At 33.9% G+C, this 12,597-nt stretch overlaps 1 protein-coding gene across 3 annotated transcripts in view; it reads right to left on the bottom strand.

Annotated features, from left to right (window-relative positions):
- The window catches only part of LOC136988060 (FERRY endosomal RAB5 effector complex subunit 3), a 170,179-nt gene that overhangs the window by 146,545 nt on the left and 11,037 nt on the right, over positions 1-12,597 (bottom strand). For all 3 annotated transcript variants that reach the window (XM_067285859.1, XM_067285861.1, XM_067285860.1), the window contains exon 2: positions 5,634-5,779. In XM_067285859.1, coding sequence (XP_067141960.1) covers positions 5,634-5,779 — 146 coding nt within the window. The remainder of the gene's footprint in view (positions 1-5,633; positions 5,780-12,597) is intronic.

The raw sequence follows: 12,597 nt of genomic DNA, 5'->3' as shown, positions 1-12,597 counted from the left end.
CGAACGGGCCCTGGCGCGCAATTAATTTATTGCCCCTGTAAGTCGGCTTCTTACAGAAACACAGCTTCCCTATCATCAAATGTCACGGCATGCCACTGGTATGCTACATATCAGAAATACGCAAGGGCCACATCCTTTATTGGAATGGTATTTTATACATAACCTATACTGTGTGTGTGTTTAGAAGAATAGAACTAAAGTTGGGTCCCTACCCCTAAGTATGACCCTGCAGATAATTTTGCAAAAGAGGTGTCATTTTAAATCAACAGAAAAGCACAATATTTTCATGAGAAGTAGCGATATTTTTATTTTAATCCAAAGTACAGACTCTGAGGTTAGTAATAGAACACAATATCTGCCAAATGTCTGCCTCGGCTCTTCTTACAAACGGTCATTCTTTTGATAAAATTTTTCTTTACATTTTTACATAATAGTGATAACAGTGGCTGTATTTCGCCAATAGCAGCTGTAATATTGTCTTTGAGTGCTTGAATCATTGCTGGAGCATTGGCGTAGACTTTATCTTTAATGTAGCCACAAAGAAAAAAGTCTAATGGTGTTAAATCACACAATCTCGGCAGCCAACTGAAGTCTCCATTTCAAGAAATCATGTCCAGGAAATTTTTCATGCAACAGAGCCATTGTTTCACAAGCTGTGTGGCAGGTGTTGTTGTCCTGCTGAAAATAATCATCATCTGCATCCATAGCATCAATTTTAGGCCAAAAAAGTCAGTCAACATCATTCGATAATGCAATCCATTCACCTTAACAATCAAACCAGCAGCATTTTTGAAAAAGTATGGCCCAATTACACAGCCAGCCCAAAAACCGCACCAAACAGTCACTTGTTGTGGTGGGAGAGGTTGTTCGGCTATTTCTCTTGGGTTTTTGAAGCACCAGATGCAACAGTTTTGCTTGTTTACATACCCAGACAGATGAAAATGAGCCTCATCACTCAGAATAATTTTAAAAAGTCGTGGCCTTGTTCATGCATTTCCAGCATCCAATCAGCAAATGTACGGCATTGTGCGTGATCTGCTGGCTTCAATTCTTGTGTCAACTGCAACCTATAAGCACATAGGCCAAGATCTTTATGCAAAATGTGGTGCAAACTGGCTTGTGATATCCCCAATTCTTGCGATTGTCTCGAAATGGACAAACCTCAGTTTTCAGCCACACTCTCAGCTACAGTGGCAATATCTGCAGCCGACCAGGCCGGACGAGCACCAGTTGGAGTCTTCACATCACTAACTTGTCCAAGACATTCAAATTTATTGATTAAATTCACTATAGCCGTGCGAGAAGGCACTCGATGACGACCAAAAGCACTACGAACTTTACGAACGTCTCCACGATATTTTCACCATTTTTGTAGTGAATTTTCACTATTTCAATGCATTGTGCGAGTGTCTATTGATCCATATCCGAAAACCTCATAGTTTTTACTTGTCAAATGTCACCGCAATGACAATTGTATGTTGACAGTTAAAAAATGGCACAAATTTAAAATCACACCCATTGTTGAAAGACCCATTATTAGTATTTGGTGTCTGCTGTTATTTATATATTATTACCTAAAGTAATGATCTTATTCTTAAAAACAAATTGACCAAACTTAAAAAATTGTTTTTTTCATTTTTTCCAATTTTTAGATTTTGAATATTTAAAAGTTAACAATTTTCAAATCTAACAAATATATCTATAATTTGACAACTTACTGAATTATTAGCCAATCAAATTTACAAGTTTGTTCATGTGTATTTCCTTTTATGGAACTAAACAATCATACTATACAGTTTTAAGAAATTATACAACCACCACATTTTTTTTACTTTTCTCAAAACTAACAATGTATAAAAGTCTCTTATTCTCAACAAAGTAAATACAATAAACAATCGTATTTTGAACAATTAGTTTAACAATCTTAGCACATTTTAATTATTAGTTTCACAAAAGTCAAATTTTTACTGTTAATTAATTATGAGACCACCATGAGAAAATGGTTTAATCCTTTCCTTTAAAAAAAAATTTATATCATCCACATAATTGTCTGTTTTTTGATGTCACATGACTAACTGTAATGGTTTTTAATGGTTTTCTTAAGCTTATTTTTAAGTGGCTGTGATTAAAAGGGAAAGTGAATTGGGAGAAGAAATCTGGAAAATTTATCATCATGCTGGTGCTAGTTACTCAAAAAACTCCATAGTCGGTCTCTTTAATAGGTTGAAAACAGTAATTAACATGTTTTGGAAAAAAGAAAAATTACAAACAAAACAAATGATCTGGTCAGAGAAAAATAACTCTGTCCTCAAGGGATTACAGATGTGTTTTCAGTCTGGCAAGTCAACAGAACATATACACAAGAGCGATTTCACGCAAAAGTTTCACATGTGACTGTTTAAAAAACATTAAGAAAAAACAAGAATTACATACATACAGCAAGTTACATAAAACTAAAGGATAAGAAACAAGCAAGATTAGAATAGGCCAAGAACTATATATCTTAGATTAAAAAATGTAATGTGGTGTTTTCTGACAAAAATAAGTTTATTTTCGACGGCCCAGATGGAAATATACTATATTGGCACGATTTGCACGAGGCACCTACGGAATATTTCATTAGACAAATGGGTGGAGGCCGTGTCATAGTTTGGGAAACATTCTATTATGATGTTTAACTTATTCTTTAAAGTTAGCATAATTTAATGCTAACTTTAAAGAATAATTTTCTTTGCCTTAAACCAGTCTTGAATTGTCTGAGTTGTCAGACATTGCCTTGTTGGTAGTACCAATTTCTTCCTATAAAATGTAATATAAATAGGAGCAAATGTTTTTCCAATAACACCTTATAATTTTCAGATTTTTAAATTGAAAATTAATGTTTTACCTTGGCCATCCAGAAGTCATCACTCAAATCCCATTGAAAACCTTTGGGATTTTAAGTTAAAATCTATACAAAATCAAATTACCAATTTTCAAGTGTTGACGAACTTAAATTTGAAATTACGCATCAATGAAATAATATTGAAAATGACCTACTGAAAAAAATTAGTAGAATAAATGCCAAACAGGCTATTTGAAGTGATAAAAAGAAATGGAGCAAAAAATAAACTATTAATCAACAAAACACTTACTTCTCAATCTTTGTTTTGTTAAAATTCAAAAGCCAAATTTTCACTGTTAATAAATTAACAGTGAAAATTTGACTTTTGACAAAGTAATAACTAAAATGAGTTAAGATCCTTGAACTAATTATTAAAACATGATTATTTATCATATTTACTTTGTTGAAAATAATAATCTACCATTAAACATTGTTAGTTTTGAGAAAACTAAAAAAATGTGGTGGTCTTATAATTTCTTAACAGACTATAAATCTATAAATTTCACTATAAAGTTTGAATTGCTTGTTTACAATTTCATTACTAACAGCATCCAGTTTATCAGTGTTTTAAGCATTTTCATTCCAAAATATGGTAAGATAAAATAGTAAACAAGAGAAAACTAAAGATTTTGCCAACAGTAGAAAATGTATCCATATAAGACTAGTGAAAGGCAAAAGAGAAATAAACCAGCAGACACAAACTCCGTTAACAATTAACACCCATTTATTAATATTTTGTGAAACTAAGTTGCTCAATTTTCCCAGCAACATTTAAAATTTTGATGACCCCATATGTTGTTGTATTTTATTAAAAAAATTTTTATATTTTTAACTATTATAAAATGGCAAAAACCTTAATTTTGAAGATAGGGATGAGTTTTATAAATTTTAAATGCTATTCAATAATGAGTAAAATTGTCATTAAGTCCAACCCTAGTGGAGATACACACAACACCCATTATCTCCCCACCCCTCACTACCTTTAACTACCAAAATTCAATAGCGTCAATCCTCTAATAAATATGACATCTTGACTAGAGGCAAAACCTTGATCAAAATCTGTTTTAAAAGAAAGTTGATTCAATTAAAATGCTTTCGATAAATAAAATATTGCGAGAGAGCGGGTTGGAAATTCTCCAACGATTGCAAAAACTGAAAAATAGAATGTATAATAAAACTAAATGTCACACAGGTGCAGTTCGTGATATTTACAACTAGGGTAAAAACACTTGACTGTGAATTAAGGGCGGATTTGCGACAAAATTCGATAAACAATTACGGCAGGGGCCCGATCTCTGAACTCTGTCTCGACTGGCCCTGGCAACAACTAGGGACCGATCGGAGGGGTAGAGGATGGAGATCACAACCAACCAGAGTGCCCGATCAAGGATGCAAAACCTTTAAGAGGCTCAAATTCAAGGACAAAGAACTCTTTCTTTGATGTTTTTCATTCACAAGGATAACCGAATCATCTTTGCCTCACCAGGCCAGTGGAGATCTTCCCCAAGAAAAGAAGGAGATTTCCTATGTCCAAGAGCTCTCCGGCTGGGACAGAGAAACTTTTATCCTGGATATGAGAAACAACAAAGTGTGTTCTTTACACTCTCCATCAGGGACAGTCCATTTAGAACACCAATCCGCACGGGGAGGGTGACCAACTCGGAAACCTTCTCACCACGAACATTACATCCCATCTGGACACCGCACGTCAAATTAGTTTTAAAGGACCAAAGGAGATCTCCTGATTTTGTAAGATGCCTTTTGTATATTAATAAATGGGTGTTAATTGTTAACGGAGTTTGTGCCTCCGTCTAATGCCACCACCCACATACACTATTCACACCTTCTCACCATTCCGAACGACGACACCTCCAAAAAGCAAGTGTCGATCTCGACGCTAGGAATATCGAGCCTGCGAAAAAACATCACAGAGGTCCTCCACATAAACATATCCCTGTAAAATTTCAGAAATTTTTGGCAAAAAACCCAGGAGTTAAGCTTCAAACAGGGTGAACAAAATCATGCCACACACACAAACATCCATACATACAGAAATTATCCCCAAAATAAACACTGCAAAAACATAACAAACTAGCGAGAAAATCATACACAAAGTGTGAACATTTAACACAGGTGAAAACATTTGCACTTTGTGTATAATTTTCTTGCTGGTTTGTTAGGCTTTTGCAGTGTTTATTTTTGTCTAATATTAACCAGTTGTAAAGTATGGTGATCCGCCATACTTTACAACCGGTTAATATTAGACAGTTGTTAAATTACCCCCAACTTTTTTGTATTTCTCGACATTTCAAGGTGTCCTAAGTCCATAAATGTAAAAATCTGGGAGAGATCATTTTTTGGCAGATCGCCATACTTTCCTTCTGTATAACAGTCAGAAAAGTAAAAAATGAAAAATTGCAAAATAATTTGACATTCCATTGAGTACACCTCTCTACATATTTGAGAAACAAGAAAAAAATTTTAAAGTTTCAGCAAACAATATAATCAGGCAGAACAGAACAAAATGCATAAATGAGCATATCCAGATATTGAAAAGTATCTAAAAAATAATCAAATATAATGTATTTAAGTCTAACTATATTGTTTGTATTGTGATATTAATGATCATATTAAAATTTTGAGTTTCCCCAACTCAAAAATCTCCCCCCCTTCGACTTTGAATTATCGAGTCTACCGTATAAAAAATAATAAAAGCAGTAAAATAGTTTTAAATTAATAATAAAAGTACCTCTTTAAAAGCAAAACTCCACTTTTTTATGATTTGGCTAATATCTCTTTCCTCTGTTTGGAAATTTTCAATTACATCCTTAGCCAGTTTACTGAAGTAGTGATCAGTCTCTTTCAAAACAAAATCCTCTAATTGGTTGAATAAATCTGTTATTAGAAGAAATTGCAATAATATAAAAACAATTTAAACCATAGTAAATTTAAACAAATAAATAAATAATAAAGCACAGCTTAGAAATTAATTTTGCTTGATTTGATTTCTAAGCTGTGAATGTATTCTCTGACTTTCCCTCCAGTTTCTGTATTTTGTGGCATAATAAATTTAAATATCAAACTAAACAAGATTTCTCTGAATAAATTAACAAAAGAAAACAAATTTAATTATCTAGAATACGTAAAAACAACTAATTAATCATAAAATTAATCTCTTTGAATTATATAGATTCGTAAAAAAAATAAAATTTTAGGAATTAAAATTTTATCTATTTATTTACTACTAAAAGTCTGAAATTGTTTGGTTGTTATCAAGTACAGAAAACAAATGGTGCAAAATACCACTATATTTTTTAAAATCCTATACCCCAAACAAGAATAGGAACAAAATAAAACGTGTTATGTTAAAATCGGACAATGGATTACAGAGTTATGGTTTTTTCTGCCGACGTAATCGTTCCGTACGTCGCCGTTTAAAGTAGCTGCTTACTTTCTTTTTAAATTTATGTCCCTCCACCGACGAATCGTTCTTGTAAATCACTTTTTACTCTTAATTTATTCCGTGTACGTCGGTTTCGACAAAATGGCTGCACTACCCGACGACGACCCGAACGTGACCGAAAACATTTGCACAATTAATAAATTCGGTGCCGGAGTAGCACCGAGGTTTTTGTGTGAGTTATCAATACATAATATGAGTTCTAATTATTTAAAAATTTTTTATTTATATATATAAAATAGAATGGCAGTCTTTGTCCTGTTTACACTTTTAAACCTTTTGATGAATGTGCACCCACGTTTTACCAAACTTCCTCGGGAAAAATACAAATACAAACTGAACATCTGTCTCATTTGAATAAAACAAAAATTTTTTGAACATCCAAGAATAAATATTTCAAACATCAATAGTCAGACCTTTGAAGTTACAAATAAATGAAAATGTAAAAAATCTAGCATTACTCCGATGCACACTTTCATATGTTATTCGACATATATTTAAAAAAAAAGTCTCCGTGCCACGACTTACGACATTGACTTTCGCCTCGTCCCGTGGAACTGAAATTATATAACCGAGGTATATCAAAGAGAAATCTGTAAAACAAGATGTGAGGCAGCGTTATGAATTTATAAAATGCTATTATTTTATTATGGTATCTTTATAAATTTTAGTATTAAGTAATCCAATGGGTCACAAGAGGTCTATTAACAATTAAATGCAACATATTTTACTTTATTTGATCAATGTAAAGGTATGAAAAAAATGTTCAACCCTGTCAGAGGTACTTAAGTTCGCACAAACAATACAATGGCAATTCAATTAATAACGAGGTCGAAGCCAAAGTTTTAAACGCGAAAACGTGTACGTCGGACGTTCGGCGCCACTTTCCGGTAAGCCTAGAAGTTTGACAATGGTGTTTGGAAAGTCGGTGGAATCGTGCTCGACATTCCAAACGCCACCGTCAAACTTCTAGGCTTACCGGAAAGTGGCGCCAAACGTCCGACGTACAGGTTTTGGCGTTTAAAACTTCCGCCTCAACCTCGCTATTATAATTTGATTCTACACAAAGCCGTACAGCTTAATTAACTGATTTTTTGTCATTAATGAAACAATTTCTATTGTTCTCTTTTTAAATGCCAAAATTATTTGTTAACTTGTATAGCTCTCATACAAGACACAGTTCGTTACATTTAATAAAGACACAAAAAAAACAGAAAAATTTAAATCCATGCAGCAAAAACAGCTTTTTTGAAAAATTAGCAAAGGTGCTATTTATATAGTAAATTATTTAACCATAATTGTGTAATCAATCTAACTTTTATAGATGTTCCTAGATTCATCTTTGTGTAGAATAGCACAGATTGAATTTCTATTGTGGGTCTGCCCCCATAATGGAACAGTCAGGTGGTGAGGGATGGCACCCAACATATCCAGAACACATCACCCCCTGAAAAACTGATCGATTTTTTTTTTGACTTGCCAGATTTGTCCCTGGTTCCCCAAATCATTAATTAGGCTTACACCTTAACCACCTGGCTATATACAGTATCTTCTTGAAAGATACCAAAGCATATGCGATAGCATTTTTGAAACTATAATTAGCAAACAAAATTATAGACAATGTCTCTTGTCTGTTTTTCTTTCATGTTAGCACTATCCAATGTTACTTTGCCTTTTCATCTTCCTCAGCAAATTTATGTTTGTATGAGTTCACCTAATGTGAGTTCTTTATCAAGGAGTTGCAAAAATTTATCATCAAGTGCAGCAACTTTCAAAAAAGTGTGTCACTACTTTGTAGCATTTCTTGGTCTGTTGGCCAGGTTAGAAATTTATCTGCTAAATTTGCATATCTCCTTAGAAGTTGTCACATACAAATAATGGCCAATACCCATGCATTAACCAAATTGTTATAAACTGATTATAATATAAAATACAATTTGAAAATTATATTTCCACACTTATCTGAAATTTTTCTTTAGGCATTCTGAACTATGACTTCAATTTGCACTATATTTTGAAACCACAGACTCCACATAATCCAGAATTATCATATGATTCTTAGAAAATGTAGATTGGCTGCCATCAAAACATTTGACGGTATTTCTGACAATTTCCAAATTTATTCAATGGAATTTGGTATTACCATTTCGCATTCAAATTCTGAAGTCACCCAATGCATGGTTAAAAATTCTTCAAATTACCTTTTAAAATAAAACTCCAGTATGTGCTTACTCATATAAAGTTTTCTACCCTTCCTTCTGGATCTTTGTCAGGTCTATGGTTTTTTAGAATTGAAATGCTTTTATTTTAGAAGGTATAGTGAAGAATTTTTAAAACTCATTCCAATCTGAAAGAACTGTGAGTAGAGCATGGTTAAATGTAGAACAGAGTAGCCTGTGTGATTCAAAGTTCAAATATCCATGATAAAACTTAATGCTGTTTCATTCTGAACTAGTCTCTTATTTGCTTCGTGACTGTCACGAATCTTGAGAAACAAGAGATTCTGAGAAGGTATCTGCAACTGAGCATTTTATAACATGGTTTGCTTCCTGAAAAACTCAAATCCCTCATCTTCTACATTAGAAAAGGGGGTGATCAAAACATTATCTTGTTAATTTTGAGAAAAAATCTTAGTGATCAAGAGCCATTAATGTCCAAGGTTTTCTTCCTTTTAAAGAAATGAGATATTGTCATCTAATTCAGATTGTTACCTTGGGAAGATTCCAGCAAAATATAATAGCTACAACTCTCCAAAAATGTAGTTTCCATCTGAAATTGATGGGAAGGTTTCTTTAAGTGTTTATGGAGATTTGTTGTATTCATTCCTCAATTTGTCTTTGCTCCTAAAGGAACATTCTTCCTGCATTCTAAGCACTACAAAAAACTCATCTCTATGCAAAACTTTATAATCCTAAATTTTACTAAATTTTTTTCCATATTGATATCTTTGTATTGCAGTAAAAAGTATACTAAAATGATTGATTTTTAAACATGTAGACTGTTGACTCTAGTCAACACAAATTCTGACATACACAATTGTTTTTAATATTCAGATGTAAAAAACAACACAGACACAAAAAATTTAGCAAGTGTAGGAAATGTCTTTTCCTACACTTGCTAAATTTTGCTAAAAACTGAATGTGACGCCATTGTCTAGGTGACTATAGAGAATCGTCTGTAAGAGTTATTAATTATAATATTAATTTAAAAACTAAAAATTATTAGTTATTAATCATAATATTATCAGTAAATATATCAGTATTGTCAAAACTTAAAAATGATGTATCGATACATCCTTACTAGATTTCAACGTCGACTTTATTTCGTGAATGACTCGTCACAAAACACGTATTTATTGCTACGACAATCAGCAAATTCTTCCCAAAAAAGAATATGACGTCCAGAATTTTATTAATGGGCCTCACTCATAGGTATAGCCCAGAAATAAGAAGAGGAAAAAAGGAGGAAATTTGAAGAGTTAAGTTGAAGGTGAAGGGATAGTGGGATAGGAAAGAATGAAAGATAGTTGTGGTCCATGGAGTTCCATGGCGTTTACATCGTATTTACAGTGCTAGGTAATACTACATAACAATAGAACGAGGAACATAAAAATTGTTGAAATACAAATTTAAGCGCGTGGAGTTAACAAGGCGTGACTATTTACATATGTACAACGAAAGGCTATTAACGTAGTTAATACCAAATTTTGTAAGCTCAACGTATAACGACTGACTATATTGTTATTACTACTAAGTAAAAGAATTCAGTTTATAATGTTAATAGTTTTTGCAAACTCTTTAAAGGCTGCATATATTTTCTTGTTATTAATGAACTTCTTAAGTTCGCATGGCCAAAGTTCATTTTCATCATTTACCTTTTTTCTTAGAATTTTCCTTTGGTTCGTAAAGTTTGGACAGAGATAAATGATATGTTGTGGCGTGTTTGCTTCTTGCAGAGGGCATTGGCACATACCATCTGTCTTTTTGATAAACCTCCTGAGGTAATTCCGAAAGTTCCCATGTCCTGTCAACAGTTGGGTTATGTTGAAGTTGGGTATTAAATGTTCGAATTTATTACGTTGCTCGACGTCTGGAATGTATTCGTGTGTTATTCTTCCAGTTGTGCCCTCATCCCATCTCTTCTGCCACCTTTGCCAGATGAATTCCTTGATATTCTTTTTTAACCAAGTTATGGGAGTGTAACTATAATTGTAGTCATTTGTCCAATTCGGAGCCGAGCGAGCCAAAAGATCTGCCCTCTCGTTACCTTGAGTACCCGCGTGCCCTTTTATCCAATTTAGATTAATTCTAATTTTACTTCTTAGGTGTTTAAGTATGTTAATGCTTTCTCTAACCGCAATCAGCTTGATGTTCATGTTTTTAATCTGATGCAATGCCACTCTGCTATCGCTGTAGATCGTTACCCGATTGAATTTGTGGTGTTGTCTGTTTTCATTTATCCAATTGAGAGCCCTGTAGATTGCATATGATTCTGCTTGATTTGCTGTGCAGTGGTTCTGAAGTTTATATCTAGCCTGGTAGATGTTTTTGTCTTTGTTTTTCACGACTATGGAACTTCCCACTCCCGCTCCTGACTTTGATCCGTCTGTAAAGATACATAATCCGTTTGCTATAGCGCTTTCATTCAAATTGATGTGTTCGTCGATCGTGAAGCTAGGATGGTATGCGTAGTCCTGCGGTTCCTTATCCAGTTTGTACTTCTGTATGTGGTCAGCTGTATTTTTTGCTTCTTCTTTGACCCCTATTTTTTCTGTTTCTCTATTGTATGTTTCCCTATTGATGCGTCCCGATGATAGTTTTAGTTGTAGAAATTGCCAGACCTTTCCTATGATGATGAGGTCAATTGGTGGGAGGTTTGCAATGACAAGGGTGGAGTCAGTAGGGGCTGTCCTGTAAGATTTTGTAATCGAAATTGCAGACTTCCTTTGTGCTGAAAGAAGTTTTCTTTTAATGCGTGTTTTTGTAACCGCTTCCCCCCAGATCTCACATCCATAGGTGATCATTGGTTCAATTACCGCCGTGTAGAGTAACCTGCATGCCTTACTATCGTAGCCCCATTTGTTCCTTGCAATCGATGCTAGAGAGTGTATAGTATTGACAGTCTTATCGTATATGTAATATACATGGTTCTTCCAAGTCATCTTGTTGTCTAGTACGATACCTAAATATTTAATCTCTGTGCTGTTCCTGATTCGTTGATCATCCATTTTAATTATTAGTGCTTTCTTAAGCGGAGTGGATTTTGGGAATACTATGCACTGACATTTCCCGTAGTTAATTTTCAGTTTCATCATTTTACTCCACTGCGAGATTTTCTCAAGAATTTCGTTCGCCCTGTTCTGAAGAACTTTTTGGTTACTATGTGTAATTGCTAATAGCGTGTCATCTGCATAACCCTGGAGTTTACAGTTAAACTCCTTTGGTATTGTACCTTCAATTTTCAGTAGACTGTTATATATGAGATTCCATAGGAAGGGACCAGATCTGGACCCCTGGGGGCAGCCCCTTTTTATTTCCTTGTTAAGATAAGTTTTACCATTATTGATTATGAAAATTTCTCTTTTCTTTAAATAGTTCTCGACCATCTTAAAAATATTCTTAGGACATTTTGTATGTTTAATCGCTTCCAGGATGGCGGGCCACCATGCGTGGTCGAACGCCCCTTTGAAGTCAATAGTAATTAATAGAGTATGCTCCCCTTTTTTCTTAGCTGTTTTGATGTATGTGACCAGTGAGTCTAGAGCACTTATTGTATTTTTCCCTTTGCGGAATCCAAACTGATTTTTATCTATGTAATTGTTACTCTCGCAATGGTATTGTAATCTATTCACCATTAAGCCATCCAGTATTTTTCCTATAACTGATAATAAGGATATAGGTCTATAGTCCGATGGTTTAGTTGGATTTGCAGTCTTTGGGATAAATTTGATATTGGCTCTCTTCCAAATGGTGGGGAAAAATCCGAATTCCAAACATTTATTAAAAATGATTGTAAATGTGACTGGTATAGCCTCATATGCCATTTTTGCCATAATTGGTGTAATACAATCAGGACCGGGTGCCTTGTTCAGTTTAAGATTTTTAAATTCTTTGTAAATTTCTTGTCCAGTGAAAGGGGTGTCGTCTGCAGAGAGGTTCTCAGTGTTGTTATTTTGTCTAATTTAAAGACAATCTTCACCCGTGATTACCGGTACATATAAATTCCAATACAGCCTCTTCAACCTTAAAATTCC

Source organism: Centruroides vittatus, unplaced genomic scaffold, assembly GCF_030686945.1.
Source record: "Centruroides vittatus isolate TY-2023 unplaced genomic scaffold, ASM3068694v2 scaffold_3046, whole genome shotgun sequence".
NCBI lineage: Eukaryota > Metazoa > Arthropoda > Arachnida > Scorpiones > Buthidae > Centruroides > Centruroides vittatus.
This window is presented reverse-complemented; position numbering and strand designations above follow the sequence as displayed.